Source organism: Grammomys surdaster, unplaced genomic scaffold (genome assembly GCF_004785775.1).
Source record: "Grammomys surdaster isolate TR1022 unplaced genomic scaffold, NIH_TR_1.0 187, whole genome shotgun sequence".
In the NCBI taxonomy this organism is placed as follows: Eukaryota; Metazoa; Chordata; class Mammalia; order Rodentia; family Muridae; genus Grammomys; species Grammomys surdaster.
Genome location: NW_021604632.1, coordinates 6,025,194 through 6,051,476, shown reverse-complemented (window position 1 = coordinate 6,051,476; position 26,283 = coordinate 6,025,194). Strand labels below are relative to the sequence as shown.

The window sequence follows — 26,283 nt, the reverse complement described above, 5'->3', positions numbered from 1 at the left end:
ACACAAATCCTGATGGTCTTTGTTATCGTGAACAAAAAGGTCTAAATTGTCTTCTGAGCTGGCTCAGCAGGTAAAGGTCCTAGCCGTCATGTCGGAGGCCCCGAGATCATGATGACTCTTGGACCCACATGATACATAACTGACCCCTTGAAGTCATCCTCTGACCTCCACATACTCACTGTGGCACACCCCCCCCCAATAAATACAATAACAATTTAAAACAAAACTGGTTTCAAAGTTATAGCAGCAAGGAACTACTCAAAGACAAGGTCAATCAAATAATTATGTTTATACCGCTTTCAACTCTGAGTACCCGATAGGATACTCTTCAGTTTGGAGATTTAATGTTTCAAATAGTAGTGGACAGGGTTTATAAACAAGTCCTGCCTCACAGATTAAATGGCAAATACAGTTTCCTTGGTCTCTACCCTTGTTGTGAGTGTCTTGCTTCTTAGTTAACTATCCACGTTATCACCATGTGACTTTGGGAGTGACTAGTCATGAAGTCTTTTATAGGAACACCAGATCAAGGGATGAGGCTCCTCGTGTGGTCTGTGACAGAGTGGTGCTGTTCTCCACTGCGTTATTGAACGGCTCTGCTTCCCTGTGTCTCCAGGGCTCTGCAGCATCTGGAGCAGAGGCGCTGGCTGGACCACTGCACAAAAGCCCTCTTTGTGGAATTCACCGTCTTCAATGCTAACGTGAATCTGCTCTGTGTGGTGACCCTTGTCTTGGAATCCAGTGGTGTGGGTACGTAGCCCTTCTCTCTTGCTCTGCCACTGGCTGCCTCAGGGCAAGGCAGCCTTTACTGATCATACACCATTCATCCAAGTAAACTTAATTGAGTACTCAGGAGTATGGCTTTTTATTTTTCTATGTGTATTGGTGTTTTGCCTGCATACATACCTGTGTAAGGATGTTAGATCCTGGAACTGGAGTTACAAACAGTTGTGATCTGCCATGTGGGGCTGGGAGTTGAATCAGACCCAGAAGTATGATTTTTTTTTTAAATCAAATAGTTCAACAGCCTTTTTACTTCCCACTCCCCAGATGCTACTTTTAGTTTCATCTGATATTAAATATTTATTATATTTTTAAAAAAATTTTTTGAGACAGGATCTCTCTGCATAGTCCTGGATCTCAAGAACTTGCTATGTAGACTAGGCTGGCCTTGTACTCACAGAGATCTCTCCTCCCTGCCTCCTGAGTGCTGAGATTAAAAGCATGGATCACTACACCAGACTTTCAAATGTTTTGTTTATTCATTCATGGATTTTTGGGTTTTTTTTTTCTGCAGAGATATGTATTTTAATAGCAATTGTTCCCATTTTCCAATAGACAATATGTCTGACTTCCCAGCCAGCCCTTGGGAGGCCCCAACCACTCAGATTTTTGGTTTTAAGTGTTACTTTTTCTATGAAGAGGATTTAGCTTTTGTATTCACATGGCTGTGGCATGTGCACACCTCACACATGGCCCCAGCATCCATCTCCCACTGCTTTCTTTGTCTTCATCATTGAGCCTTTGCCATTGTCATAGCATTGCCAGGGTACTCAATGACAACTGTGATCTTTGTCAGAGGGGCATCTCACAGATGATTAGGTGCTAACTGGTACGTTCCTTTTCGGGAAGTCTGCATTGATCTAACTCCCTTCTTCCTGCTCTTTACCGTAGGACTGACTGACAGGTATTCTCCCCTTAACCACTGTGTATTGCTATTAATTGGGGAGCATTTCCCTCCCAGACCAGCAGAGCAAGCAGCTTCTACCTGCTCTCTGAACTCAGTGGTTCTCAGCCTTCTTAATGCTGTGACCCTTTAGTACGGCTCCTTGTGTTGAGGTGACCCCGAACCATAAAATTATTCCATGGCCGTTTCATAACTGTAACTTGCTACTGTCATGAATCATAATTTAAATATCTGATATGTGATACCCAAAGGGTCTCAAACCACAGGCTGAGAACCACTGCTCTAAATGCCCCTGAGAGCTTCCTGGGGTTCTTAGAGTCTTGTTTAACTATCAAAGACAAAGGTAAAGGGGGCACTTAAAACTTGAGATTTAGCTGTACAAAGTAAGAAAACTTAGTTCCTAAATGTTCTTTCTGTTTCCAGGGGTACATCTCTGTTCCAGTGTTTCAGGGTTAGAATTCACAAAACCTTTCACAAAATTATGAAAAGTCTATAAAACCATAAATCTGAAGCCAGGCGGTGGTGGCACACACCTTTAGTCCCAGCACTTGGGAGGCAGAGGCAGGCGGATTTCTGAGTTCGAGGCCAGCCTGGTCTACAGAGTGTGTTCCAGGACAGCCAGGACTACACAGAGAAACCCTGTCTAGAAAACCCAAATAAAAAACCCAAAAAAACAAAAACAAAAAAACAAAACCATAAATCTGCACCTTCTCCTATCCTTTAAGGTTGCATCTGAAACCTTGTAACCCATCTTCACATAAGCATCCAGCATTCTTGGGACATCAGTACTTTTATTTTGATGTCTGCAGCCGTTCTAAGTTGAGCAGAGGAACACCTGTTACAGGTGTGAAGCCAATGCTTGTCCCTCCAGCTGAGGTCCTGCTCTGCCAGCTTTAGTGAGATGGACATTTTCCTAGTAGCTTACTGACTCATCTAATGTTCTGGGTATTTCTACAGGAAATACGAAGTAGAACAGGGAGACCGAAGTGTTTGAAGTTGATGACACAGAGCAGCTGGGTTGTTTTGTTTTATGAAAAGGACAAAAGCTTAGAATCTTGACTGCAGGTGTTCTTCCTCTCAGGGACTTTCTTCACCTCCCTGCAACTGGACAGTTTAACTTCCCTTCACCCATCAGAGAGGGGCTTTGCCTGGATTATCTCACAAGTCGCCTACTACCTTCTCGTCTGTTACTACGCCTTCATCCAGGTAAAGTGAACATGTCAGATATATGCACAGCCAACAGACAAACCCTCTCTGGAGGGCTTCATCATGACACAGCACTACACATACAGTTGATATTTTGGTCCTTTTTCCAAGGCCTGGATTCAGAGGCTGACTGATGGCTTCCAAGTAGAATAGCTTACTCAGTTCTGGCATGTTCAAAGAATTGAGTTGGTTCTTAATACACAATATTTCACATAGTTTCTTTATTTTAAGATTTATCTATGTGTATTCGAGGTTTGCCTGCCTGTATGTATGTGTACCACATACCCATAGACTTCAGCTGGTAATTCCTCTGGAACTAGTTACAAATGTTTGCCAATTACCATGTGGGTGTAGGGACTTGAACTCAAGTCCTCTGTAAGAACAAACAGTGCTCTTAACCACTGAGCCATCTCTCTAGCCCTCTTATATGGTTTCTTAACCCTTATATATAGTAATGTCAAGAAAGTATGCCGGGCAAAAAGCACTGAAAAAAAAAAACCAAGAATTATTGTAAACTGTATTTTATTGTCAAGCTTGATAAACAATGAATAATTTAAAGCTTATAAATTAAGTGTATGCCATAGTTTTAAAATCTCCAAGCATGATTATATCTAGTAAAATTTTATTAGCAACCAACTTTCCTTTTAGCGGTGTGAGACACCACAGGACAGTCCCATGTCCACGGCCCATGTGCTACCGAAGTCCCAGCGGGTCAGACTGTTTTCTTAGCGTCATCCAGACAAGTGGTGACTATGCTGTCTTTGCTCAGGGCTGTCGGCTGAAGCGGCAGAGGTTGGCATTCTTCACTAGGAAAAGAAACATTCTGGACACAAGCATCACCCTCATTAGCTTCAGCATCTTGGGACTCCATGCGCAGAGCATCTCTCTACTTCACAAAAACATGCAGCAGTACCGCCATGACCGGGACAGGTGAGGGACCTGAGTTGCGGGCATACCTAACCTCATGCCAAAGACTCCCTGATCCCCGTCCTTCCTTCTCTTCCATTCCCCACCAGATCTGCTGCATTTGTAAAACACAGGTTAAACTAGAACTTGGACTCAGGACCATGGCAGGAAGATCAGCTGACTAAGGCATTTGTCCTAGCCCTGCCGAAAGGCTCTGTGGTGCTCAAGCATCTATATGGAAGATAATGCATTTACGTTTCAGAGCAAGGACTTGGAATTGGGGCTACTTTGTAAGCAATTAAACCTGAGACAAGTCAAATTATTGTCCTTTAAAAGGATACAAACCCAGCACAAGACACACTCACCAATATGAAGTTTTCATGCTTTTTTTTTTTCTATCACCCGTATCAGGGCTGCTGAATACTTTTAGAGCAAGTATTTCCAAAGCTAGGGGCTTGAGATCTAAAACTTTCCCAAAGCACGGTCCTAGGTAGGTCTCTCTTGAACTGTCTACACTGGGCTAGTGGGTCTGTGTAGCCCAAGGGGCTATGGCAGGCAGCTGAGCTCCAGGCTGCTGTGTGGCACTGCCTAGTTCAGCGGTTCTCAACCTTCCTAATGCTGCAACCCTTTATCACCGTTCATGCTGTGGTGACCCCAATCATTTCATTGCTACTTTATTACTGTATTAATATTGTTATGAATCATAAATATTTTTGGAGATATAGCGGGTTGCCAAAGGTGTCGCGACCCACGGGTTGAGAGCCACTGGCGTAGGTCCTTACCAACAGAGGATCTGGGCTCACCAAATTGCTTATTGCTACAGGAGTCTCTCCAAGTTAACTGATTGCTGTGACATGCAATGTACTTCACACAACAAAATGGAACCTTGGGGTAAATCTCTCACCTTTTATAACTCTCAGTATGACTATGACCGCTCACTCGTGTCTCTGTCAGAGAACACGGGGTACTAAAAAACAAGCCATGACAATGACATATCTCCTTAGGGTAACTCTCCTTTTGAGTGAGAGATTTCGGCTCAAACAACCATGGAGGGTGGTCCCCATTTCTAGGATCTGAGGGAAAGACATCAGCTAGGAGCTGCTCTGAAAGGCTGCCAGGATGGCCCCTAGTCACGACGGGGCCTGTCTGTGTTTTCATAGTGTTTCTGGCCATGCTAGAAAGCAGTTTCGATGCAGTGGGTGTCTGATGTAGCAGTTCGGCTGCTAGCTTGCGGAGGAAGCCCTAGCGAGGCCACTGACGAGTGAGGGCAGCTCCCCGTGCTGAGTAACCGTCATGCAGCATTCCTTGCTGACAGGTTCATCAGTTTCTACGAGGCACTGAGAGTGAACTCCGCGGTCACTCACCTCATGGGCTTCCTGCTTCTGTTTGCAACTGTTCGGGTGTGGGACCTACTGCGACATCATGCCCAGTTACAGGTCATCAACAAGACACTGACCAAGGCCTGGGATGAGGTGCTGGGCTTTCTACTGATCATCACACTCCTGCTCAGCAGCTACGCCATGACCGTAAGCCCCAAAGCCCAGCACCTTCCCCACGGGCTGAGTCCTGTCTGTTCCCTCAGGAAAGGTCACTGTTCAGAAAACCAACAGGTTAACACTGGGTTTTTTGAGTCAGATAGGAAAGCTGGGTTTAGTCCCGTTCCATATTTCACGTCTTAAACCCAGATGTGTTATCACATCTCTAAGATACAGACAAAAAGATCAGATGTAGCACAGTGATCAAATTTTGTAGTCATGGTAACTTGGATAGCCACAAGGAATTCCCATTGCTTCTGTTGGCCATATCAAGTTCCTCAGGGCAGAAATGAGATTGGCTACCACTGACTGGCCTTTCTCCCGTTCAGTTCAACCTGCTGTTTGGATGGAGCATCTCTGACTACCGGAGTTTCTTCAGGTCTATAGTGACTGTTGTTGGCCTCTTGATGGGAATTTCTAAGCACAAAGAGGTAAGCTAAGTTTGCAGGAAGGTAGAAGCAGCCTAGTCAGTTTCCTTTCAGGTTGATGTTTGGCCTAGCAGCTTTACCAGTGTGGTGGGGTGGGGTGGGGTGGGGTTGGGTGGGGTGGGGTGGGGTGGGGTTGCTTAACATGCAGCCTCCTATTGCACAGGCTAAGGAGAGAACTACATCCCTTTCCCTTGTCTCAAAGGAACGCCTGTGCATGACTCTGCACTGCTCATCTATTGCTTCCTAAGCACCTGTGCTCACCTCCTCTTCCCCACCTCTTCCTCATCCTCTTCCTCACCTCCTCTTCCCCCATATCCTCACCCTGCTGCCAAAGGACACCTGGCCAGAACAGCACGAGCTGCTGCCGATGCTCTCCATGGCCCACGTGTAAGGGAAGCGAGCAAACACATGCCAGGAAGAATTGCGTTAGTTCTATTTACAGTTAACAAACCCCTAAGGTTTACTCCTCCCCGGCCCACACAAACCCGTCTGCCCATGTTACATACAGGACAAAGAACTTCACACAAAAAATTAGGTCTCAATTAGGTACACTGGTTAGAACATTAATATATATTTTTAAAAAGTCATAGAGTACCATAAGTATAATTTTATGCAAAATTAAAGTGAGGGGAAACTTCAACTATACATTTTATGAGTATTTGGGTCCTAACATTGAAAGGGTTGTGTGACTAGGAACTTGATGGAACTGGCAGCACTTGTACAATTAATCACTTTGATGGCCCATTATTTTTAGGGTTTCTATTGCTGTTATCAAACACCATGAACAAAAAGCAAGTAGGAAGGAAAGGGTTTATTTGGCTTACATATGGAGGCAGGAGCTGATGGCAGAGGCCACGGTGAAATGCTGCTTACCAGCTTTTCCTCATGGCTCTGCTCAGTCTGCTTTCTTGTAGAACCCAGGACCACCTGCCCAGGGCGGTACCACCCACAAACTGGGCCCTCCCATGTCAACCACTAATTATGAAAACACTACAGTATAGGTTTACCTACAGCCCAATATTATAGAGGCATTTTCTCAGTTGAAGTTCCCTCCTCTCAGATATGAAACTAGCTAACACACCCATGACTCAAAGGTTACTGATTACATAGGTTAATCAGTGGTTTTCTTCTCGAGAAAGGAAGAAACAGCTATTTGCTATACTGTTATGGTTGTAGCTGCTTTCACAAGGGGGTGAGTCACTGGTTAACAGGCTAGTAGCAACAATGAATGGGCCAAAACCAAAGTGTGTTGTGTGTGTGTGTCCATTTGTTAAAAAGAACACCTCACAAGGCTAAGTATAGAAACCATCCTAGTAAGACCTGAATTTACAAAGTTCTATGTAGACAAGTGAAAAGAACTTAACTATCAGTACTCAGACCTTACAAGAAAGTGGTGGGGAAAGACATTAAGTCAGTGCCCCCATTTCCAAAGCTTTGCACAAACCCTACCACAGCTACTCCAGTCAAAAGCCAGTTTTTCTTCTCTTTCCTTTTTTTTTTTTTTTGGTTTTTCAAGACAGGGTTTCTCTGTGTAGTCCTGGCTGTCCTGGAACTCACTCTGTAGACCAGGCTTGCCCCGAACTCAGAAATCCTCCTGCCTCTGCCTCCCAAGTGCTGGGATTAAAGGTGTGTACTACCACCGCCCGGCTTTTTTTTTTTTTTTTTTAAGCCAGTTTTTCTTAACTTTTACTGGAAGACTCTTGTGTCCAGAGAAGCTTCCCGAATGGCAGGCAGGTTATATGATCCCTTCTGGTATGCATTTATTCTTTCCACATGCTTGCTACCCCAAGCTTTCGTGTTTAGACAGATGTTTTCAGTTTTCACAACTTAGCTGGGATTTGAATCACAATTCTGTTACTTACCTGTTTTTCTTGTAAAAGCTGAGAATTCAAATTCTAATATCCTTATTCATGTTATATCCACTTAAAAGTGTTTTCCTTAGGATCTTTCTCTCCCTAGATTTATCAGATTCAAACGTTTAGAAATGAATCCCAGATCTTAGCAGTTTGTAATGCTAACTCTGAGAGCTTACTGTCTTCCCAGGTTATTGCTCTATACCCGATCCTGGGCTCGTTTCTGATTCTCAGTAATATCATCCTGATGGGACTTGTGATCATTAATCTTTTTGTTTCTGCCATTCTCATTGTCTTTGGAAAAGAAAGGAAGGCCTGTGAGGTAAGTAACTGAACTGGAAAGTGTAACGCCGCTTTCCAGCCTTCCTAACACTGTGACCCTTTAATACAGTTCCTCATGCTGTGGTGACCCCCAACCATAAAATTATTTTCATTGTTACTTTGTAACTGTAATTTTGCTACTGTTATGAATCAGAATGTAAATGTCTGTTTTCTGATGGCCTTAGGCAACCCGGTGAATGGGTTGTTTGATATCCCCCAATAGGGGTCGCAACCCACAGGTTGAGAACTGCTGCTTTAAGAATACAGGCATAGTGGCACACACCAGTAATCATTTGGAAGTGGAGATAGGACTTCAAGGCCAACCTGGGTTACAAAGTAAGACCCCACGATATTACAAACTGACATAATGCACAGGGTCAGCACATTCTCTTTAGTCATCTTAACTACTTTTCTATAAAAAAAAAAAAAAAAGTTGCCAAGAAGACACTATATTCTGTAACCATAAGTAAACAGCTGGTCTTCAACCATTCAGTAGATATTCGCGACATCTGACAGTAAGCCATTAAAGACTCAGTACCTTTACTATCTACTATGTATTTGTGGGGTTGTTTGGAGGGGTATCCTTGGTACTGTCACAATTTCAGTTCACTTACTCTTCTTTTTGTCTTCAACTACTCAGAAAGAAGCTACACTGACAGATATGTTACTACAGAAGCTCTCAAGTCTGTTAGGAATCCGCCAGCACCAGAATCTTTCATCTGAGAAACATGCTGACAACACTGGGTATTGACCTTAGTGTCTTAAGATGAACTCTTGCTTTCGTTCCTGCCTAGCATAGCTTACATTTCACTCTATTATCACACTGTGTATGAGTGGAGAATCAAAGTCTACTTGTCTCCTCCATATTCTTGCTGGTGGATATCAGCAGAGTATTAAGGATAATGATACACTAAGAACACAGCACCAAACAGCTCTACTGCCACCCAGCAGGTAACAGAATGCTCACCACTCATGCCCCAAAGGGTGAACGCACTTGCAGCTTACTAAAAGAGTAGCAGCCAAGCAAATTCACAGATGCCATCTGCGCTCAAATCAAGGGATAGAAATGAGCCCCCCCCCCCAACAGCCCGACACCTGCAGTGGTGAGAGGAAAGTGAGACTGGATCTGCCTTGTATACTAACATGGGTCACCAGGGTAACTATTTTCCACTAAAATCCAAATTCACTCATTTTACCAACACTAGAGAAAGCAGGACATGGGATCTTTATTAGCAACTACAGCTATGAGATACAAATAAATCAAAAACATTGACATTGAAGTTGCTGGAAACAGGTCTGTACAGAAATATTACAGGTAAGCAAAAATCTCATCTTCCAATCCCAAAGCTAACCTCTTGGGGAAGGACAGCTTTGGCTAGGGGCAAAGCAGCACATAAATTACCATAATAAAGTCTCATCCACCCAGGAAAGCAGTGAACTACAGCTACATGGCACTAAAACTTAAGATACCAGTTTGTAAAGATTCCCTTAATCATAAAAGTTTTCAAATGAAAACATGTATCCCTCCTCTCCTGTAGGCTTCCAGCTCTCTACCCAAGAGACTTGAGTACTTCTATTAAGGCAACTGGAAGCCCACGCTGAGCTTAGATAACGACCTGCACTTCCTTTCTAATGTGCTATGGGGAAAAGCAAATTTCCACAGTGCTGCTCTTTCCTAAAAAGGAAACAGCACTCAAAATAAAGGAAAAGGCCACAGAGGGCTCCCTGAGAATCCAGTAAAACGAAGAGAACTTTTCCAAACAGACTTTGCAACTGGATCCAGGTGGAACAGTGCCCTGCAGCACGGAGTAGTGTACATGTCATGAGAGGGCCCAGCCTCCAGGAACCGTGACAGTGGCTTCCTGAGCCATCTTGCAACTCATTTGAGAAAACACATGGTAGCCTTGATTCTGTCTACAATCACCCCCATGCAGAGGGAAGTATTTACAAGTCAAGGTTGAAACTCTCTTCCAAGGTCCAGCCATCTTTGGCAACTCTACCCACAATACTTCTTACTCCCTGGGAATGGAATGGCGGGGAAAGAACCAAGGGTCCATGTGACAGGAAGACAGCTAACAGGAGCCGATTGCTCCAGCCAGAGGCCCTAGCTGTTAGTCTCTCAGCATCACTAGAGAACTGGAAAGCAACACAATTTGGTAGAGCAGCAGGAGAGCCCCAAGGAAGAGTGCTCAGTGATGGTTAACAGAGGAAACGGAATTTCATGGAGACTCAATGTTACAAGGAGAACTGTTCAGTGTCAACTTCCACAATGGGGATGTTGCCTGGTTTAAGAGACCTATGTTTTCTTTTTCAGTTCCTCAAATCTCCGGGAAAGATCATCAAAGTCTATGTCTTCTGATGCTGAGGTACTGGCTCCAGCAGATGCAGTCGGGAGTGTGTCTGGTACTGATGGCAACTCTGGCAGTACAAAGGTGTTGTAATTATCCACCGGTCTGGAAGGGGGCTTTGCGGGAGCTTCTGGCTTGGGTCCTAATTAAATCAGGTCAAAGAGCACAATGTTACAAGTGGCAGAGGAATGACTCAGCCATCCTTTGACAAAACCCCACAATCCCTTTTGGCAGAGGGGAAAAAAAAAATCCAAATGCAGGAGAGGACGGGATATAGTTAGAGCATTTGGCTAGCATGCACAAAGCTTCGTTTGATCTGCAGCGCTGCATACAACTGCACATGGCAGTAAATGCCAGCATTAGGAAGGTAGAAGCAAGTGGATAGGGAAGTCCAAGGTCATGTTGAGACTGGTACTATCTGATGTAACAGGAATAGTCTATTCTATATGGTTCTTCCACTTTGCTTTTCTTCCTTTTCTTTCAATGCTGGAGATCAAATCCAAGGACGTGCACATGCTGGGCAAGTACTCCACCACTGAGTTTACACCCTCAGTCTCCCAGTGCACCCCACACCCAACTGCTCTAATTTTCAATATGCTTTCTGGGATGCTAGCAGCACTTCATTTTTTTAAAATTGATTTTTATTTTATGTGCATTGGTGTTTTTCCTGCATGTATGTTTATGTGAGGGTGTTGAGTCTCCCAGAGCTGTCACAGACAGTTGTGAGCTGCCACATGAGTGCTGGGAACTGAACCTGGGTCCTCTGGAAAAACAGCCATCTCTCCAGTCCTAGAATTTACTGAGTAAACTACAAAAACATGCCTGCTTTATGAACATTCACCCTTAGTGTTTGTGCCTATTTTGTCCTCTGTTCTGGCTAGTTTTATGTCAACTGAATGCAAAGTAGAATCATTTAGGAAAAGGGAATCTCAATTGAGAAAATGCCCCCACCAGTTTAACATCAGAGGCTCAGCTCACTGGAGGCAGTGCCTCCCCTAGCTTAGTGGTCCTGAGTGGTATAAGAAATCAGGCTGAAAATAGAGCTGGCCCTGCTGGCATGGGCACAGGTGAGCTAGCCCCAATGGCCTGAAAGTGGGAGAGCTGGCTTTGCCCCTTACCAACTGGACTGGGTTAGTCAGGGCAGTGCTAGAGATTGCACCGGTGTGGTGCAGGTGCAGGAGAGCTGGCCAGCTCACCAACTCACTACCTACCACCCAGGGCTTTGAGTTGGCCCACCCAAACATCTACCCCATCTATGACCTGCTGGAGCATGTAAAGGGGCCAGTTCTACAGATCCAAACTTACAAGGTCTCCATGACACAGGGCAACAACAGGATATCTAAGAAGAGTCCCAGTGAGGATCCAGTACTGACAGAGTAGCAGAGGCTGGACCAGACCAACAACTCATTGCAAAGAAGTATGGACAAAATGGTTTACTGTGGCACTGTGACACTACAGCTTCCACAACAAGATGGGGGGGGGTGAAAGGGTAAAGAGTAGGTATAGGGACTGAGGGATTGGGATATATAATGTGAAATTCAAAGAATCAATACAGTTTTTTAAAAAAAAAAAAAGCTGAGTTTAAAGCAGGTAATCCTTCATTCCTTTTTTTTTTATTCTTTTTTTTTTGAGATAGGGTTTCTCTGTGTAGCCCTGGCTGTCCTGGAACTCACTCAGGCTGGCCTCGAACTCAGAAATCTGCCTGTCTCTGCCTCCCAAGTGCTGGGATTAAAGGCGTGCGCCACCACTGCCCGGCGTAATCCTTCATTCCTAGCTTCTGCTTTAGCCTCTGCCTCCAGATTCCTGCCCTGACTTTCTTTGACAAAGGACTGTGACAAAGGGTTTATTTTGCTTATATTTCTTTGGTTTATCACACAATAGAAACCTCACACACCCTTCTTTAATAACTCACTTCAAAACCAAACTGATGCGGGGGAGGACCTTGAGTAGTGGCTCAGTGGTTAAAAAGCTCTTCCAGAGGACATGGGGGTTTACTCCCCAGGACCCACATGGACATTTACAACAGTCTAGCTCCAGTTCTGGCGGGCGGATCCAGTGCTCTCTTGTGGTCTCCAAGGGCACTGCATGCACATGGTGTATACAGACACACACAAAGGGAGGGTTAGGGGGAGGCTGAAGAGATGGCTCAGCCGTTAAGATCACATCTTCCAGAACCCAAGTTCAGCTCCTACCCATGTAAAAACCACCTGTCAAGCTAGGCATGGGGGGCACATGGCCTTTAATCCCAGCACTTAGGAGGCAGGTGGATCTCTGAGTTCAAAGCCAATCTGATCTACAGAGTGAGTTCCAGGATAGCCAAGGCTACAGAGAAACCCTGTCTTGAAAACAAACCACCCATCACTGCAGCCCCAGGAGGATCCCTTCAGACTCCATAGGGGCCTGCACTCATGTGTATAAACCCACATACATATAAACAATGAAAAATAATAGAGAACTTGAAAAATTGGGGCTGAGGAAAGCAAGAAGCCCCAAGTCTTTGTTAGATACATATTTGAAAAGAGGATATGGCCCATGGGTTGAACACCGTGGCCCTGGAGAGAGAAACTGCAAGAGGATGCAGCACCATGAAGCTTCCTGAAACACACTCACCAACAATCTGTGCAGAAGAAACATTTTTATCACCATTAATGTCATCAACCTGCAAAACAAAGACTGTTACCGAAGGAAAAAACAATGACATCTCTAGACAAAGCACTAATACCAGCTCCTTGTTTTCCAAAAGCTAAGCTATTCACCAAAAGCAAGACCTTGCTCTTGCCTCCTAGTCTCTCCGTGCTTCTCTGAACCACAGAAGACACCATGCCAGCCTCTGACCTACTCACTAGGCAAAGAAAGAAAAGTCTTACCACACTGTGACACCTTTCAGATTCCAGGCAAAGCAAACTAGGAAAGCTACAAGAACCAAGGCCTCAAGGACTGAAGATCCACCTCATTCCACAAACAGTTGCCATGTTTTGATACATGGAATGCTAAAGCTTGAGAAAGACTCAGTTCCAGTAGAAAACACATCAACTAGAGATGGAAACCAATGGGAAGAATGATAAGCAACTTAGCATCAGGGAGAGCTTCCTAGGTGAGTAATTTACATAGCACATCCCACACCAACTTGTTTTCTAAGCAAATCATAAGCTGGAAACAGCTCCAAAGGCATGTGTGCATGAGTCATGTATGTATACGCAAGACTGGCAGAAAACAAGGAATTCTGAAGCAGAGACACAGTTCAAGGCATCTTTACCACATGAGCCATTTATGGAAATTTCCATATACCCCCAAGCTCTGGGAGCTATGCCTAGGGCCTCCCGCACAACAGACACACACCCCACCGCTGAACTACTTCCGTGGTTTTTGTTTTACTTTTCATTCTGAAACAAGGTCTTAGACTGGTGATCTACTTCAGCTCCCAAACTGCCACAGGTTTGCTCTATTTTAACTTTTAACTACAAGAATAAAATGTGAACTAAATGCTACAGGCCAAAATTAACTAACTGGACACTTTTGGTTACATCAGATACCCCATTACTATCTGTTCCCATGAATGTTGTGAACTTAAAGACAAACAAAAAGCCTGGTGCTAATAAATATACTATCAAATTACAGCAGCTGGTTTAACAAGACAAATGTATCTAGGTTACGTGCTCTAGAGGTACACTACTTCCCTTCAGTGTTTTAGATGGGCTCATGTGGTCCAGGCTGACTTGAACTCCTGATCCTTCAAAGTGCTGAGACTGCAGGCATGTGCCACCATGTGAGTATGTAACTTCCTAAGTGCAGCTCCTTCCTGATGCCTGGCTTCAAGTGCTGACATAGCATGCCCACCACAAATGCCACCAACAGCACTCCCCATCTCCAGGGCGGCATGAAAGCAACAAAGAATCCAGAACCAAGACCAAACCCATACTAAGTTGATCAAAAGTTTGCCTTCCCTGTTGTCATTATTTTGTTCTCTTCATGGGATTCACTCTCCTGCCGTTTACCAAAAGGCTCAGGCACTTACAGACTCATAGGATGGGGGAGTTGCTGGTATCTGAGGTGGGTGAATGTTAGGAAAGGCCTGGTAGGTCCCCACTGGCAATCCACTGAAATCCGACTGCAAGAGAAAAGCAGTATCAGAAACACCGCCTCCCAATCTGTAACTTGTAGATGTCCTGGGAAGAAATATGTGTAAAAACACATTATGTACATATGTATACATTCAAGATCCTCAAAGGAAAAAGAAGGCTCAAGAGGATCGATCACATGTGGTCACAAAAACTACAAGCATAAAGATCTACAAAGGTTATTCTTCAATTACCACATCGAGTACTTTAATGTCTGCATCAAGGGAAAAAAACTGAATCACTTGATTGCTACCAATGACCTACTATAAAACCAACATCCTAGCAACAATGGCTTTTCAGCCTGGTAATAAAGGGATGCTCTTGTTTTCAGGAAAAAACAAAACAAAAAACAACCACAAAAACCCCTACTAACATTACTGCAATAGGTTCCCAGCTGTTAACCTTCCCTGACTGGTTTTCCTAGTACTAGCTATAGATTTTTCTACTTCAGTTCTTGCAGCTAAAGCCAAGGACTTTCCTGGATCTGATATTGTTCCTCAATACACTTGCCTGACTACTCAGCTAACAGAAGGGTTGTTACTGTTCTGTATTCCTAGCAACCTACAACTTCGCAATGTGTCCAAAGCCCATCTGGTCTCTTCCGCAACACTTCCTTAAGCTCACGGGCACACTTTGTTTATGCACACATACTTACTGGTCCCTTTGGCAGTGGGTATGCGAAGGGAGCATTTGGAGATGGCATGGGCATGGGCATAGGCATGGGCACGATGCCATCGGGTCCACCAACAGGGGCCGTGAACCCGCCCCCTCCTCCTCTTCCAGGACCACCTTTCTTTACATCATCCGTAAATCCAACATCAATAAGATCTGTCTCCACCCCAACAGGAGCTTCTGCCTAAGAAAAAGCAGAAGCATTTATTAACCATGGCCATGGCCAGGTCTCGAAAAGTCCAGGGATATACATATAAGCATAAAAATTGTTTACTTTGGTCTCATATAGCCCAGGCTAGCCTTGAACTGATCCTCTTGCTTCTACCTCCCTGGTTAATAGCCCATTAACTGCTTTTTCCTAACCTGATACTGCTTTTCTTTCATAATAGTGGTCACACCATCAAGAGCTGTAGGGAAAGGGAAGGCACTAGGCAGGAGAACACTGTACCACAGTGCTGCAGCACAGCCTCAGACAAGTCCCAGGAAGCAAGAGAAAACAAAGGAAAGCAAAGGAGACAAAGGTCTCCAAGGGAAGGAAGGGGACAGAGTGTAGAGTTTAAAGTCCTCACCCTAGGAGATTCAGAAAGAAAATGTCCCAGGAAAGACCCCCTTCTCCAGCAGAGGGCCAGCTCTAAAGAACATGGACACACTAACACTCCTGAGAGCTGGGGAAATGCTGCTGTCTGGGAGTGGCTGTGTGCTGGAAGCTGGTTAATAATGTAAGAACTTCTGCCAAACCCTACTAACTTTAACTGTTGAATCCTTATTATAGTCAAGACAGAGAACTTGTTTTACATGTATATCTATACTCAGCTTTCTAACCACTCCCTGAACAAGAAATGAACTATATAGATCCTGGAGTAGTGCTATGCACAAGAGGATTCTCAACTTCTTCCAGCTTAGTGAAAGGCAGAAATAACATACTTTAACATTTTTGTCAAGACTGCTTTCTCAAGCTGCCTTCATTTACTCAATCTCACGCTTTAAATGCCCTGTGAGATTTGCAGTCATATTTATTGTTATACAAGAAGGTACCAAAGGCTTACGTGCACCAAATCAGCTAGTATAAATAATAGCTCCCTGCTCCCCAAGAAGTCCTGTGTAGTCTCCTTTTCCTTTGTGCTCAGGCATAAACTTACCATGACAACAGAGTCAGGTTCATAGGGTACATTGTAATTCTTGGCAATTTCAATCAGGTATCTCTCCACTAGGATTTTGGGTGGGGCTTCTACACTCAGTTTGTGCATCAGCTGTGATAGGAGATTGATGTTAAGAAGCATCCATACACCCAGCCTGGTCCCCACCTGCTTCTTTTAAAATTTAACTTCTCTCATTTTCCTGGTAACACTGAGGAAGATAAGAATAGATGAACTACTTTTTCCCAGTCAAATTCCCAGGCACATTACAGGATGCATGCTGTCCTCACTCTCTAGTTAGGAGACAGGTACTCAGCACCAATGCCTTCCCCATTCTATTCCTCCAACCCTTCTTTCCACTTTTCTCTGCCTTCCTAACTCACAGCAGATGAAAGAGAAAAGCTCAACAATCAGGTTGGGGCGGGGAGGGGAAGGGCCAGACTGCACTGCAGGCCACACAGGTATCCTCTGCCCTTCACTAGAAAATATAACCTCAGCTACCTCAACCATGCACCCGTACAACTCAAACGCCTGCTGGTAATAAAACTACCTGCCCCACTAGGTCCTATTTCCCAGAGGTTCATTACCCTATCATTCACAGTCCCAATCTGGTTGGTCCTGCACAACTTGCCATATTCCTTGCTATATTTGGCACAGAGCTGATCGGCAACCTACAAAGAACAAGAAAGACTGTTAAAAGAAACCACTCCCATAAACAGCTTCACAATTTCTCCTATAAACATTAAACGTATCTTTAATACTATGTTTTTTAAAAAAAAAAAAAAAACAATATCTACTGTTTTACTTGTTTGTCTTGTTTCTTGAGACATGGTTTTCTCTGGGTAGTCCCAGCTGCCCTTGAAGTCACTCTGTAGACCAGGCTGGCCTTGAACTCAAGAGATCCACCTGCTTCTGCCTCTGGAGTGTTAGAATTAAAGGCATGGTACACTATGTCCAGCAAAAACAAAACACGATGTCTATAAAACCTTGGTAAGTATACATTATTTTTCATTTACCCAGAAAGCAACAACCTAGCTCCAGACATTCTCACTAAGCATGACAAATACTGAAAGTACACCATGAGCTGACCACGTGGCAGACACCTATAATCCCATTAACTAGGAGGGCAGAAGCAAGACATCAGTTCAAGGCTAGCCAGGGCTACATGGCCCCACTCTCCGAAACCAGTAATATGATGATGAACAAAAAAGACACCATTCAGTAAAGCGGTGGCCATGCACGCCTTTAATGCCAGCAGTAGGTGCCAGATACAGGCAGATTTCTCTGAGTTCGAGGCCGGCCTGGTCTACACAGTGAGTTCCAGGACAGCCAGAGCTATACAGAGAAACCCTGTCTCGAAAAACAAACAACAAAAACAAGACACTATTACTAAGGAGTCTTATAATCTATGTGCAAAATAATACTATTAATAGTAATGATAGCCGGGCGGTGGTGGCGCACGCCTTTAATCCCAGCACTTGGGAGGCAGAAACAGGCGGATTTCTGAGTTCGAGGCCAGCCTGGTCTACAGAGTGAGTTCCAGGACAGCCAGGACTATGCAGAGAAACCCTGTCTCGAAAAACCAAAAAAAAAAAAAATAGTAATGATAAGCTAATAAAGGTCCACCTGCAGCTAGGATAAATGCTACTAAAGGAAGGTACGACATGCAAACCAGACCTGAGCAGAAGAGTGAGCTGAGGCTGCCTCTGAAGAAAGCAATGTCTTATCAACATTTGGAAGATGGTTAGAAGTAAACTAAGCAAAGAGCTGGGGACAGTATTGTATATCTATAACCCCCAATGAGAGGCAGAGGCAGGAGGACCCCCACAAGTTTAAGACCAGCCAGAACTTCATAGTAAGAAACAAGTTAACAATCTAGAAAGAAAATTGTTCTAGGAAACTATGTAAAGGCTTCTTGGGGCTAAAACATGGCCAGTTCACAAAGCCGAAACGAAGTCAGGGAGTCTAGAGCAGAACCTCAGGCATTTAGTGACAACTGAGACCAGCCACATCGGAGCCAGATGGGACACATCATGGAGATATACAACACGAGAACCACAGGAAGCTACTTCAGGATTTTATAGCAAGGAGTTGCCTTAACATAGGATTTGTTACCTGAAAATGTTTTTTCCAGACAAGGTTTCTCTGTATAGCCCTGGCTGTCCTGGAACTCACTCTGTAGACCAGGCTGGCCTCAAACTCAGAAATCCACCTGCCTCTGCCTCCCAAGTGCTGGCATTAAAGGTGCAAGCCACCACTGCCTGGCTTAATTTTTTAAAAAGATTTATTTATTATTTGAGTACACTGTAGACATCTTCAGACACACCAGAAGAAGGCATCAAATCTCATTACAGATGGTTGTGAGCTACCATGTAGTTGCTGGGAACTGAACTCAGGACCTCTGGAAGAGCAGTTAGTGCTCTTACCTGCTGAGCATTTCTACAGCTCAAAATGTTTTAATTTTATGGCTTACAATTATGTAAGAACTGTAAACTGTGAACTGCCCATAGTAAGGCCTATTCATGCCACCACTTAGGAGTTCAAGGTTACTTTTAACTACATAACAAATGCAAAACCACTCTGGGTTATGAGACCCTGTGTGGTAGTTGGATGTAAGCGGTCCTCACAGGCTCATAAGGAGTGCACTATTAGATATGCAGGGTGTGGCCTGGCTGAAGGAAGTATGTCACTGAGGGAGGGATCTGATATCTCACATGCTCAAGCTAAACCCAGTGTGGCACACAGTCTCCTTCTGCTGACTGTGGACCAAGATGTAGAAATCTCAGCAACTTCTCCAGCATCAGGTCTGCCTGTATACTGCCACATTTCCCACCATGATAATAATGAACTAAACCTCTGAAACTGTAAGCCAGCCCCAAATTAAATGTTTTCCGTTATAAGAGTTGCCATGATCATGTTGTCTCTTCATGGCAACAGAAACCCTAAGACTCCCTCTCAAAAAGAAAAAAAGTTGCTATGGCGGCTCAGAACTGCCTATAACTCCAGTTCTAGGGAACCTGAACTCTTGTAGCTTCTGCAGAAACCAAGCATGGACATGATGCACAGATATACATGCAGACTGGCAAACACGCTTACACAGAAAGAGCTTAAAAACAACAACAATAAAAATGTTCTGGAGATGGGCGCAGCTCAGTAATAGAGACCTGCTCAGTGTGTGTGAGTACGGACATAGCTGTGTGAGGGCCTAGGTTTGACTCCCAGCACCACAAAAACAAGATAACAGAAAGCAAAATACGTATCAAGCAAATGAATGTGTCTAATATATGTTGTTCTCTCTGTCCCTCCCCGCACTCCTGTCTCTTGCCTCAGCCTCCAAAGTACAGGGACTATATGCATAGACTACTGCACCCAACTAAAAACTAATTAAAGGTACTATACTGGCTGGTTTTGTGTGTCAACTTGACACAAGCTAGAGTCATCAGAAAGGAAGGAGCCTCAGTTCAGGAAATGCCTCCATGAGACACAGCTGTAAGGCATTTTCTTAGTTTCCTCAAGGGGTGTGGGGGCACTGTGAGTGGTGCCATCCCATGGCTGGTAGTCCTGGGTTCTATAAAAACACAAGCTGAGCAAGCTAGGGAAAGCAATCCAGTAAGCAGCATCCCTCCACGGCCTCTGCATCAGCTCCTGCCTCCAGGTTCCTGCCCTGTGTGAGTTCCTGTCTTGACTTCCTTTGGTGGTGAACAGCAATGTAGAAGTGTAAGCTGAATAAATTCTTTCCTCCCCAACTTGCTTCTTGGTCATAACATTTTGTGCAGCAATAGAAACTCTGACTAAGACAGACAACAACCTTTACATAAATGTAGCCCTTTAGAAAGTTGTTCAAATTCTCAAAACAATTTCTATGCTATGAACATCTGAAAAGTAGTAACTGATTAACAAAGCCTGTTTCAAAGCCAGATGCTATGTACAAGTTACCCAGCTAAATAAACAGACTTTACTAATGATACAAAAGAACTACACAGGCTGGGCATGGTGGCATTTCCTTTAATTCCAGCACTCAGAGGCAGAGAAGAGTAGATTTCTGTGCGTTCTAGGTTTAGATATAAGTGTGAGGCCAGCAAGACAGGCCAGAGACACAATGAGACTTTGTCTACAACAAAACCAAAAACTTACAGACATTATGGAAATTGCTTATACTCACTATTTTCAACTCGGCCACTTCTGACTGCAGCCGAGGAGCAGCCCAGATCAGTGTAGACACAGATTCAGCTAGACCAGAGTCTAGCTCCCTAATGAAAAAAAATACGCAATTTAACATCCTTTAAAACAAACCAACGAAAGCCATCGTCGTTATGTCACATACCAGATGACATCCACAGTTACTTCACAATTGCACTGGCTTCTGGAAACTGGCATTCTAGTGATTTCACTTCCCTATTTTGCTTTTGGAGAAACTAAAAGTAAGTGACACGCCCAAGTGCACTAACCTCAGAGAAGCTGACCCAAGTGAGACTCAAACCTGGGACACTGGACTTCAGAGTCTGCTTTCTTTTCACTATCAGGCAACAGATCCTTGGGTATGTGAAAGAACCTCTCAGTGTTAGCCTGCTGCAGATCCACGTAGACTAAGAAAATACTACTCCATCCTCAAATTGCAGATATGTTTAGCCTCTGAGGCAAGATATCTTACTTCATAGACTGGATAAGGCCAAACCGAGCCAGCAGCAGGTCACAGTACAGCTCCAGGATCTCCATGGCCTCCACAAGGTAGTCTTCCCGGATTATGTGCTCCACACGGATGCGTGCTCGCTCATCCTTCCCAGCAGCCAGATAGTCAGCAATCTCCTTCCTTGCTTTCTGGGCCAGTTCCGCTGGGACACAAACCCCACTCCAGTCACACAGCAGGAACCTGGCCAGGGGGCAGACCTCCACCCACCAGAGGACACTGAGAAGATGGTGCTGGAATCTACAGTATCCTAGCTCATACCCCCTTAGCACATCTACTCTCTTTATTACTGCTCTAGAATCTCCCATCCTGTACAGATAGGACTAGGACACTGGCTGACATTTCTGACTCAGGAGCCATGGCTCCAGGATGCCTATGTATACCACAACAAAGAGGTTTGAGTGCCTAAGACATAGAAAATGGCAAAAAATGTGCACATGATCTATGCTTAGCCTCCTGTATACTTTTAACCTCATTTAAATTACTTATACTGAACTATAGAAATGCTACATAAATGGTTGTTATAATGTACTTTTTGGAATGATGAGAGAATTCTGTACACAGTACAGATGCATTTTTTTTTCCCTCTGAATACTTCTGATCAGCATTCATCTGAATGCATGGATGGGAAACCCAAGGATGCAGAGCATACAAATACAGAGGGGTCAACATTATGTCCCGTTCTCTGCAACAGAGCATCTCAGTTTAACTATATACAAGAGGCAGACATGTATCCTAACTACACAGCTATGAGAAAGACTCCAAAGTACTAGCCTGAAAGATCCATCTTGGGATGCTGGCACCCCATAAAAGAAAGGAGGTTGGGTGGGGGTGTGAGGTTGGTACAGTAACAGTACTCACTTTTTTTCTTCTCCAACAGTTTAAGACGATTTATAACTAATCTCAAATTGACTCGTAAGCGCTCAGCTTTGAAACCAGAGCCCAGCATGTTGTCCTGCTCCTCCTGGAAAAACTATCAGCACAATGAAGAGTCCAAATTAGTTCAGGAACTAGCACTACTTAGAGGCGCATTAATAACCTAGACCAGAGTGGTCTCTTTCCTTTTTTCTTTTTGGTGTTGGGAATTGAACCTAGGGCTGTGTACATGCTAAGCACATCTCTACCCACTGAGCTATCCCTTCAACCCCTAGAGTTTTTCTAAAACAATGACATGATCTAAACATCTTGTTTACATATTATTTTACCACTGTTCAAAGAACTGAGTGAACAGGAACAAGTAGATATGAAATCTAAAAGAATGCACTAAAAGACAAAATCAGTATATAGGCATTGGCCACAGGAGCAGGGTGATTAAAAAGATAAGGTAGCCAGGCATCACCGGTGGTGCACACCTTAGTCCCAGCACATAGGAAGCAGAGGCAGACAGATCTCTTGTGAGTTTGAAGCCAGTCTGGACTACATAATAAGTTCCACGACAGCCATTGCTACAGAGACAGACTGTCTCAAAAACCAAAACAACAAAAACAAGGCAGGAAGTATTCCATTAAAAAAAAAATATCTTTCAGCCAGGCAGTAGTGGCGCACGCCTTTAATCCCAGCACTTGAGAGGCAGAGGCAGGCGGATTTCTGAGTTCGAAGCCAGCCTGGTCTACAGAGTGAGTTCCAGGACAGCCAGGGCTACATAGAGAAACTCTGTCTCGAAAAAACAAAAAACAAAAAAAATAATAAATAAATAAATAAATATTGCTACTAAATCTGAGTCTTTGAGAAAAGTTGTTGTCTGGTACCTCAAAAATGTCATTAGCATTTACTCAGACACAAAGTGCTATACAAGGGCGTGAAAGTACCAACCTGCTTTATGAAGTTCTACAACAGAGTGCTATTTACCAAAACTTGTACCAAGCAGCCATTACAATTAGTGTGTCAGGGCACATACTGTGCATATGCTGTCTCATGACAGTATAATTTCTATTTCTCTCAATTTTATTTCTGGACTCAAAACTTTAAAGTAATATAATATCCAAGCAGAAGCTAATCTGACAAAGTAAATAAGGAAAAGAAAAATAAAACAAATAGTACAAACAGTAGGACTAGTATTTGCTTGTGTAAAAAGCACTGTCAGAAGATAACAGTATACTTTCTTTTGTGAAATGGCCTCCAGAACCTTTATACTACACTGGATAACTTCTATCCAAAGTCAGAAAGTATCTCTGACCCATTATGCTGAAATACGATCCATCCATTCAACAAGAATTTATTGATTATGTGTCAGAACCTAGCTAGATACTGGAAATTAGGAGAGTAAGTACAGCCTCTGATTCACATAAGGAAATTATAGTCTACTAAAGGAAAAAAATAATTAAAATCCAGAAAGCTATCATAGTATTTGAAAAAACAAACCTATAATCCTAGAGTCTCTCAATTGGGAGTGACTGGAGACATCTGCATTGTCATAACTGGAGAGGAAGCTATCAGCAACTAGTGGGCAGAGGCCTAGGATCCCATTAAACATACAAGAATGAACAAGACAGTGGTCCAATATCTGCCCCAAACCTCAACAGAACTAAGACTGAGAAACCTATAATAAAGAAACAACCCGCCGGGCGGTGGTGGCGCACACCTTTAATCCCAGCACTTGGGAGGCAGAGGCAGGTGGATTTCTGAGTTCAAGAGTTCGAGGCTAGCCTGGTCTACAGAGTGAGTTCCAGGACAGCCAGGGCTACACAGAGAAACCCTGTCTCAAAAAAGCCAAAAAAAAAAAAAAAAAAAAAGAAACAACCCAAATTCTTAGGACAATCACAATAAAAGGTCCTCAAGATGGCAAACCCTAAGAAAGATGCATCTGAAAGAACAAACCAGGCATCTAAAAAGGAAGACTCTGCGTCTGATGTGGTAGTACAAGTTGACACATGTCAAGATGCTGTCTCAAACCAAAAACCTCCAAAGCACAAGGAGTTGTGTGTGTAAAACCCAGGTTCCAGAAAACAAGAAGCTTTCTGAGAGTTAGACTCCCAATACTCTACCAGAATATGTGTTGATAGATACAAACAGTATCAATAGTCTCAGGCACTCACAGCAGGGATGAATTGGAAGTAGGAAGAAAGACAAGCATTAACAACTATTACACTTTACTTTCTAGTAACCTGTACCAAGTCAGCCAGCAACAGTGGGTAGAACTGAGAATAAAACTTAAAACACAAGCCAAACATGGCATCTGTACCTCTAAACCCTGAAGAAAGAGGTGGTAGGATTCCTTAAGTTGTAATATTTCCAGCTTGGGCAATACAAGGAGACACACTAAACTAAAAGCTAAATTTATCTGAAACCAAATCCCAGATAAATGATCCATATCATGTACCACTGAGTCCTTTATTGCACTATAAACTATAATAGAGCTCAGATCACACATACAAGGCCCAGGAAAATGGACGTGTGCCCACAGAAGAGGGTGAGGAAGGATTGTAGAAGCCAGAGGGGTCAAGGAACCCACAAGAACATAGCCCACAGAATAAACCAAGCGGGTCTCATAGGAACTCACAGAAAAGGAAATGGCAAACATGGACCCTGTGTGGGTCTGAGTTAGGTCCTCTGCATACACCTTATGGTTGTAAAGCTTGGTGTTTTGTGGGACTTCCAATGACAGGGGTTGGTTCTGACTCTGTTGCCTATACTTAGGACTCTTTTTTCCTACTGGGTTGCCATGTCCAGCCATGACATGAGGGTTTATGGTCAGTCACTGTATCTCATTAGGCCATATTCAATGGAGATTCCTGGGAGGCCTTTTTTTTTTTTTTTTGTAAAGGGAAACAGAGGAATTGATCTAGGGAAGAGGGGAAGTGGGGGAGGAACTGGGAGGAGTGGAGGGAGGAGAAACCAAGGTTAGGATATAATGTATGAGAGAATAAATATTATTTTAAAAAGAAGAAAATGGGGGCACAGTGCGGGTACTGCAGAGACTGCATAGTTGGCAAAGTACTTGCTGCTCAGATCTAACAACCCGAGTTCAATCCCCAGCAACTACACAGAAAGCTGGGCAGGCAGAGACAGGCAGATCTCTGGGCTCAGAGAAGCCAGCCAGCCAGCCTTGCTTACCACATGAGCTCCAGGTTTTCAATTAAGAGCCTGTATTAAGGCCGGGCAGTGGTGGCGCACACCTTCATTCCCAGCACTTGGGAGGCAGAGGCAGGTGGATTTCTGAGTTCGAGGCCAGCCTGGTCTACAGAGTGAGTTCCAGGACAGCCAGGGCTACACAGAGAAACCCTGTCTCGAAAAACAAAACAAAACAAAACAAAAAGACAAGACAGCTACAGTGTACTCATATAAATAAACCTTCTAAAAAAAAAATTGTGATAAGGATGCTAAAGTATATCTCCACAACTGAGGGGGCTTCTGGGAGCAGGGGTCAAGGTGGGAATGTATGGATGGGGAACAGACCTTTTTTTGAGGGGCAGGCTACTGGGAATTTGACTATGCTCCAATGAGTATACAGATAACACAACTGAACTAACGTTGTGTGTTTTTTTCCCCCTTTTTTTGGGGGGGGGGTGTCAGAAGGGTGGGAGCAGTCATGGGAGGATGGGAAGTGTGATGGGGTGTGTGATGATTTGTACATGCTTGGCCCATGGAGTGGTACTGCTATGAGGTGTGGCCTTGTTGGAGTAGGTGTGTCACTGTTGGCATGGGCTTTAAGACTCCCTGAACCTGTAAACCAGCCCCAATTGAATGTTGTCCTTATATGAGTAGTCTTGGTCATGGTGTCTGTTCACAGCAGTAAAACTCTTAACTAAGACAGGGTACATGATGTGAAATTCCCAAATGATCAATATAGACATTATGAAAAAAATCTCATAAAAACGAACAAAACCGTAATTGGAGATGGCTCAGTGCTTGCTGTATAACCATGAGCAAGGGCGTTCTCATCCCAGCATGCATGTACAAAGCCAGACACCCAGCATAGGCCTGTGGTCCCAGCACTGAGCTAAGTGGACTTCACAGCATCCTTGTGTTTATTAAGTCATGCGGCTTCTTGACATTTTCATTTGATAGAAACACGATTTTCTTCCCCAGATTACTTTTTGTAGCCCTTCTCTTTTCTCCCTGGGCCTCTGGTTTCTAACAAGACCTGAGCCTCCTCTAGGATCCTTACGTAGACCCTGATCCACTTAATTTAAGCTACAATCAAGATCAAGTCCCCGTTATATATAACCTGTTGTGGTTTCAAGTAAAACTGCAAAACACTGCAAGACAAAGTGCAGTCTAAGTAAACGATTTCAAGTGGAACCCTTAAATTACTGATGAGGTTTCCTTTTCTTTTTTTCCTTTCAATATTTATTTTTATTTTATGTGTATGGTGTTCTGCCTAGACCCTTTGTCTAGGGTCCCAGGCATATCTGCATCATGAGTGTGCTTGGTGCTTGTAGAGTTC

At 43.9% G+C, this 26,283-nt stretch overlaps 2 protein-coding genes across 2 annotated transcripts in view; one reads left to right on the top strand and one right to left on the bottom strand.

Annotated features, from left to right (window-relative positions):
- Positions 1-10,407, top strand: part of Pkd1l3 (polycystin 1 like 3, transient receptor potential channel interacting) — a 56,839-nt gene extending 46,432 nt beyond the window's left edge. Inside the window, exons 28-35 of the mRNA XM_028768487.1 lie at positions 617-750; positions 2,769-2,893; positions 3,663-3,823; positions 5,115-5,325; positions 5,664-5,765; positions 7,806-7,937; positions 8,577-8,680; positions 10,251-10,407. Coding sequence (XP_028624320.1) covers positions 617-750; positions 2,769-2,893; positions 3,663-3,823; positions 5,115-5,325; positions 5,664-5,765; positions 7,806-7,937; positions 8,577-8,680; positions 10,251-10,377 — 1,096 coding nt within the window. The 3' untranslated portion in view covers positions 10,378-10,407. The remainder of the gene's footprint in view (positions 1-616; positions 751-2,768; positions 2,894-3,662; positions 3,824-5,114; positions 5,326-5,663; positions 5,766-7,805; positions 7,938-8,576; positions 8,681-10,250) is intronic.
- A 4,004-nt stretch (positions 10,408-14,411) lies between these two features.
- On the bottom strand, positions 14,412-21,846 carry Ist1 (IST1 factor associated with ESCRT-III). The gene is made up of 7 exons (XM_028768766.1): positions 21,759-21,846; positions 20,862-21,042; positions 20,373-20,460; positions 16,798-16,881; positions 16,214-16,324; positions 15,058-15,258; positions 14,412-14,450 (listed from the first exon to the last, which is right to left on the bottom strand). Exons 1-7 carry the CDS (start codon positions 21,844-21,846, stop codon positions 14,412-14,414), a joined length of 792 nt encoding a protein of 263 aa, XP_028624599.1.
- Between the last annotated feature and the right edge of the window lie 4,437 nt (positions 21,847-26,283).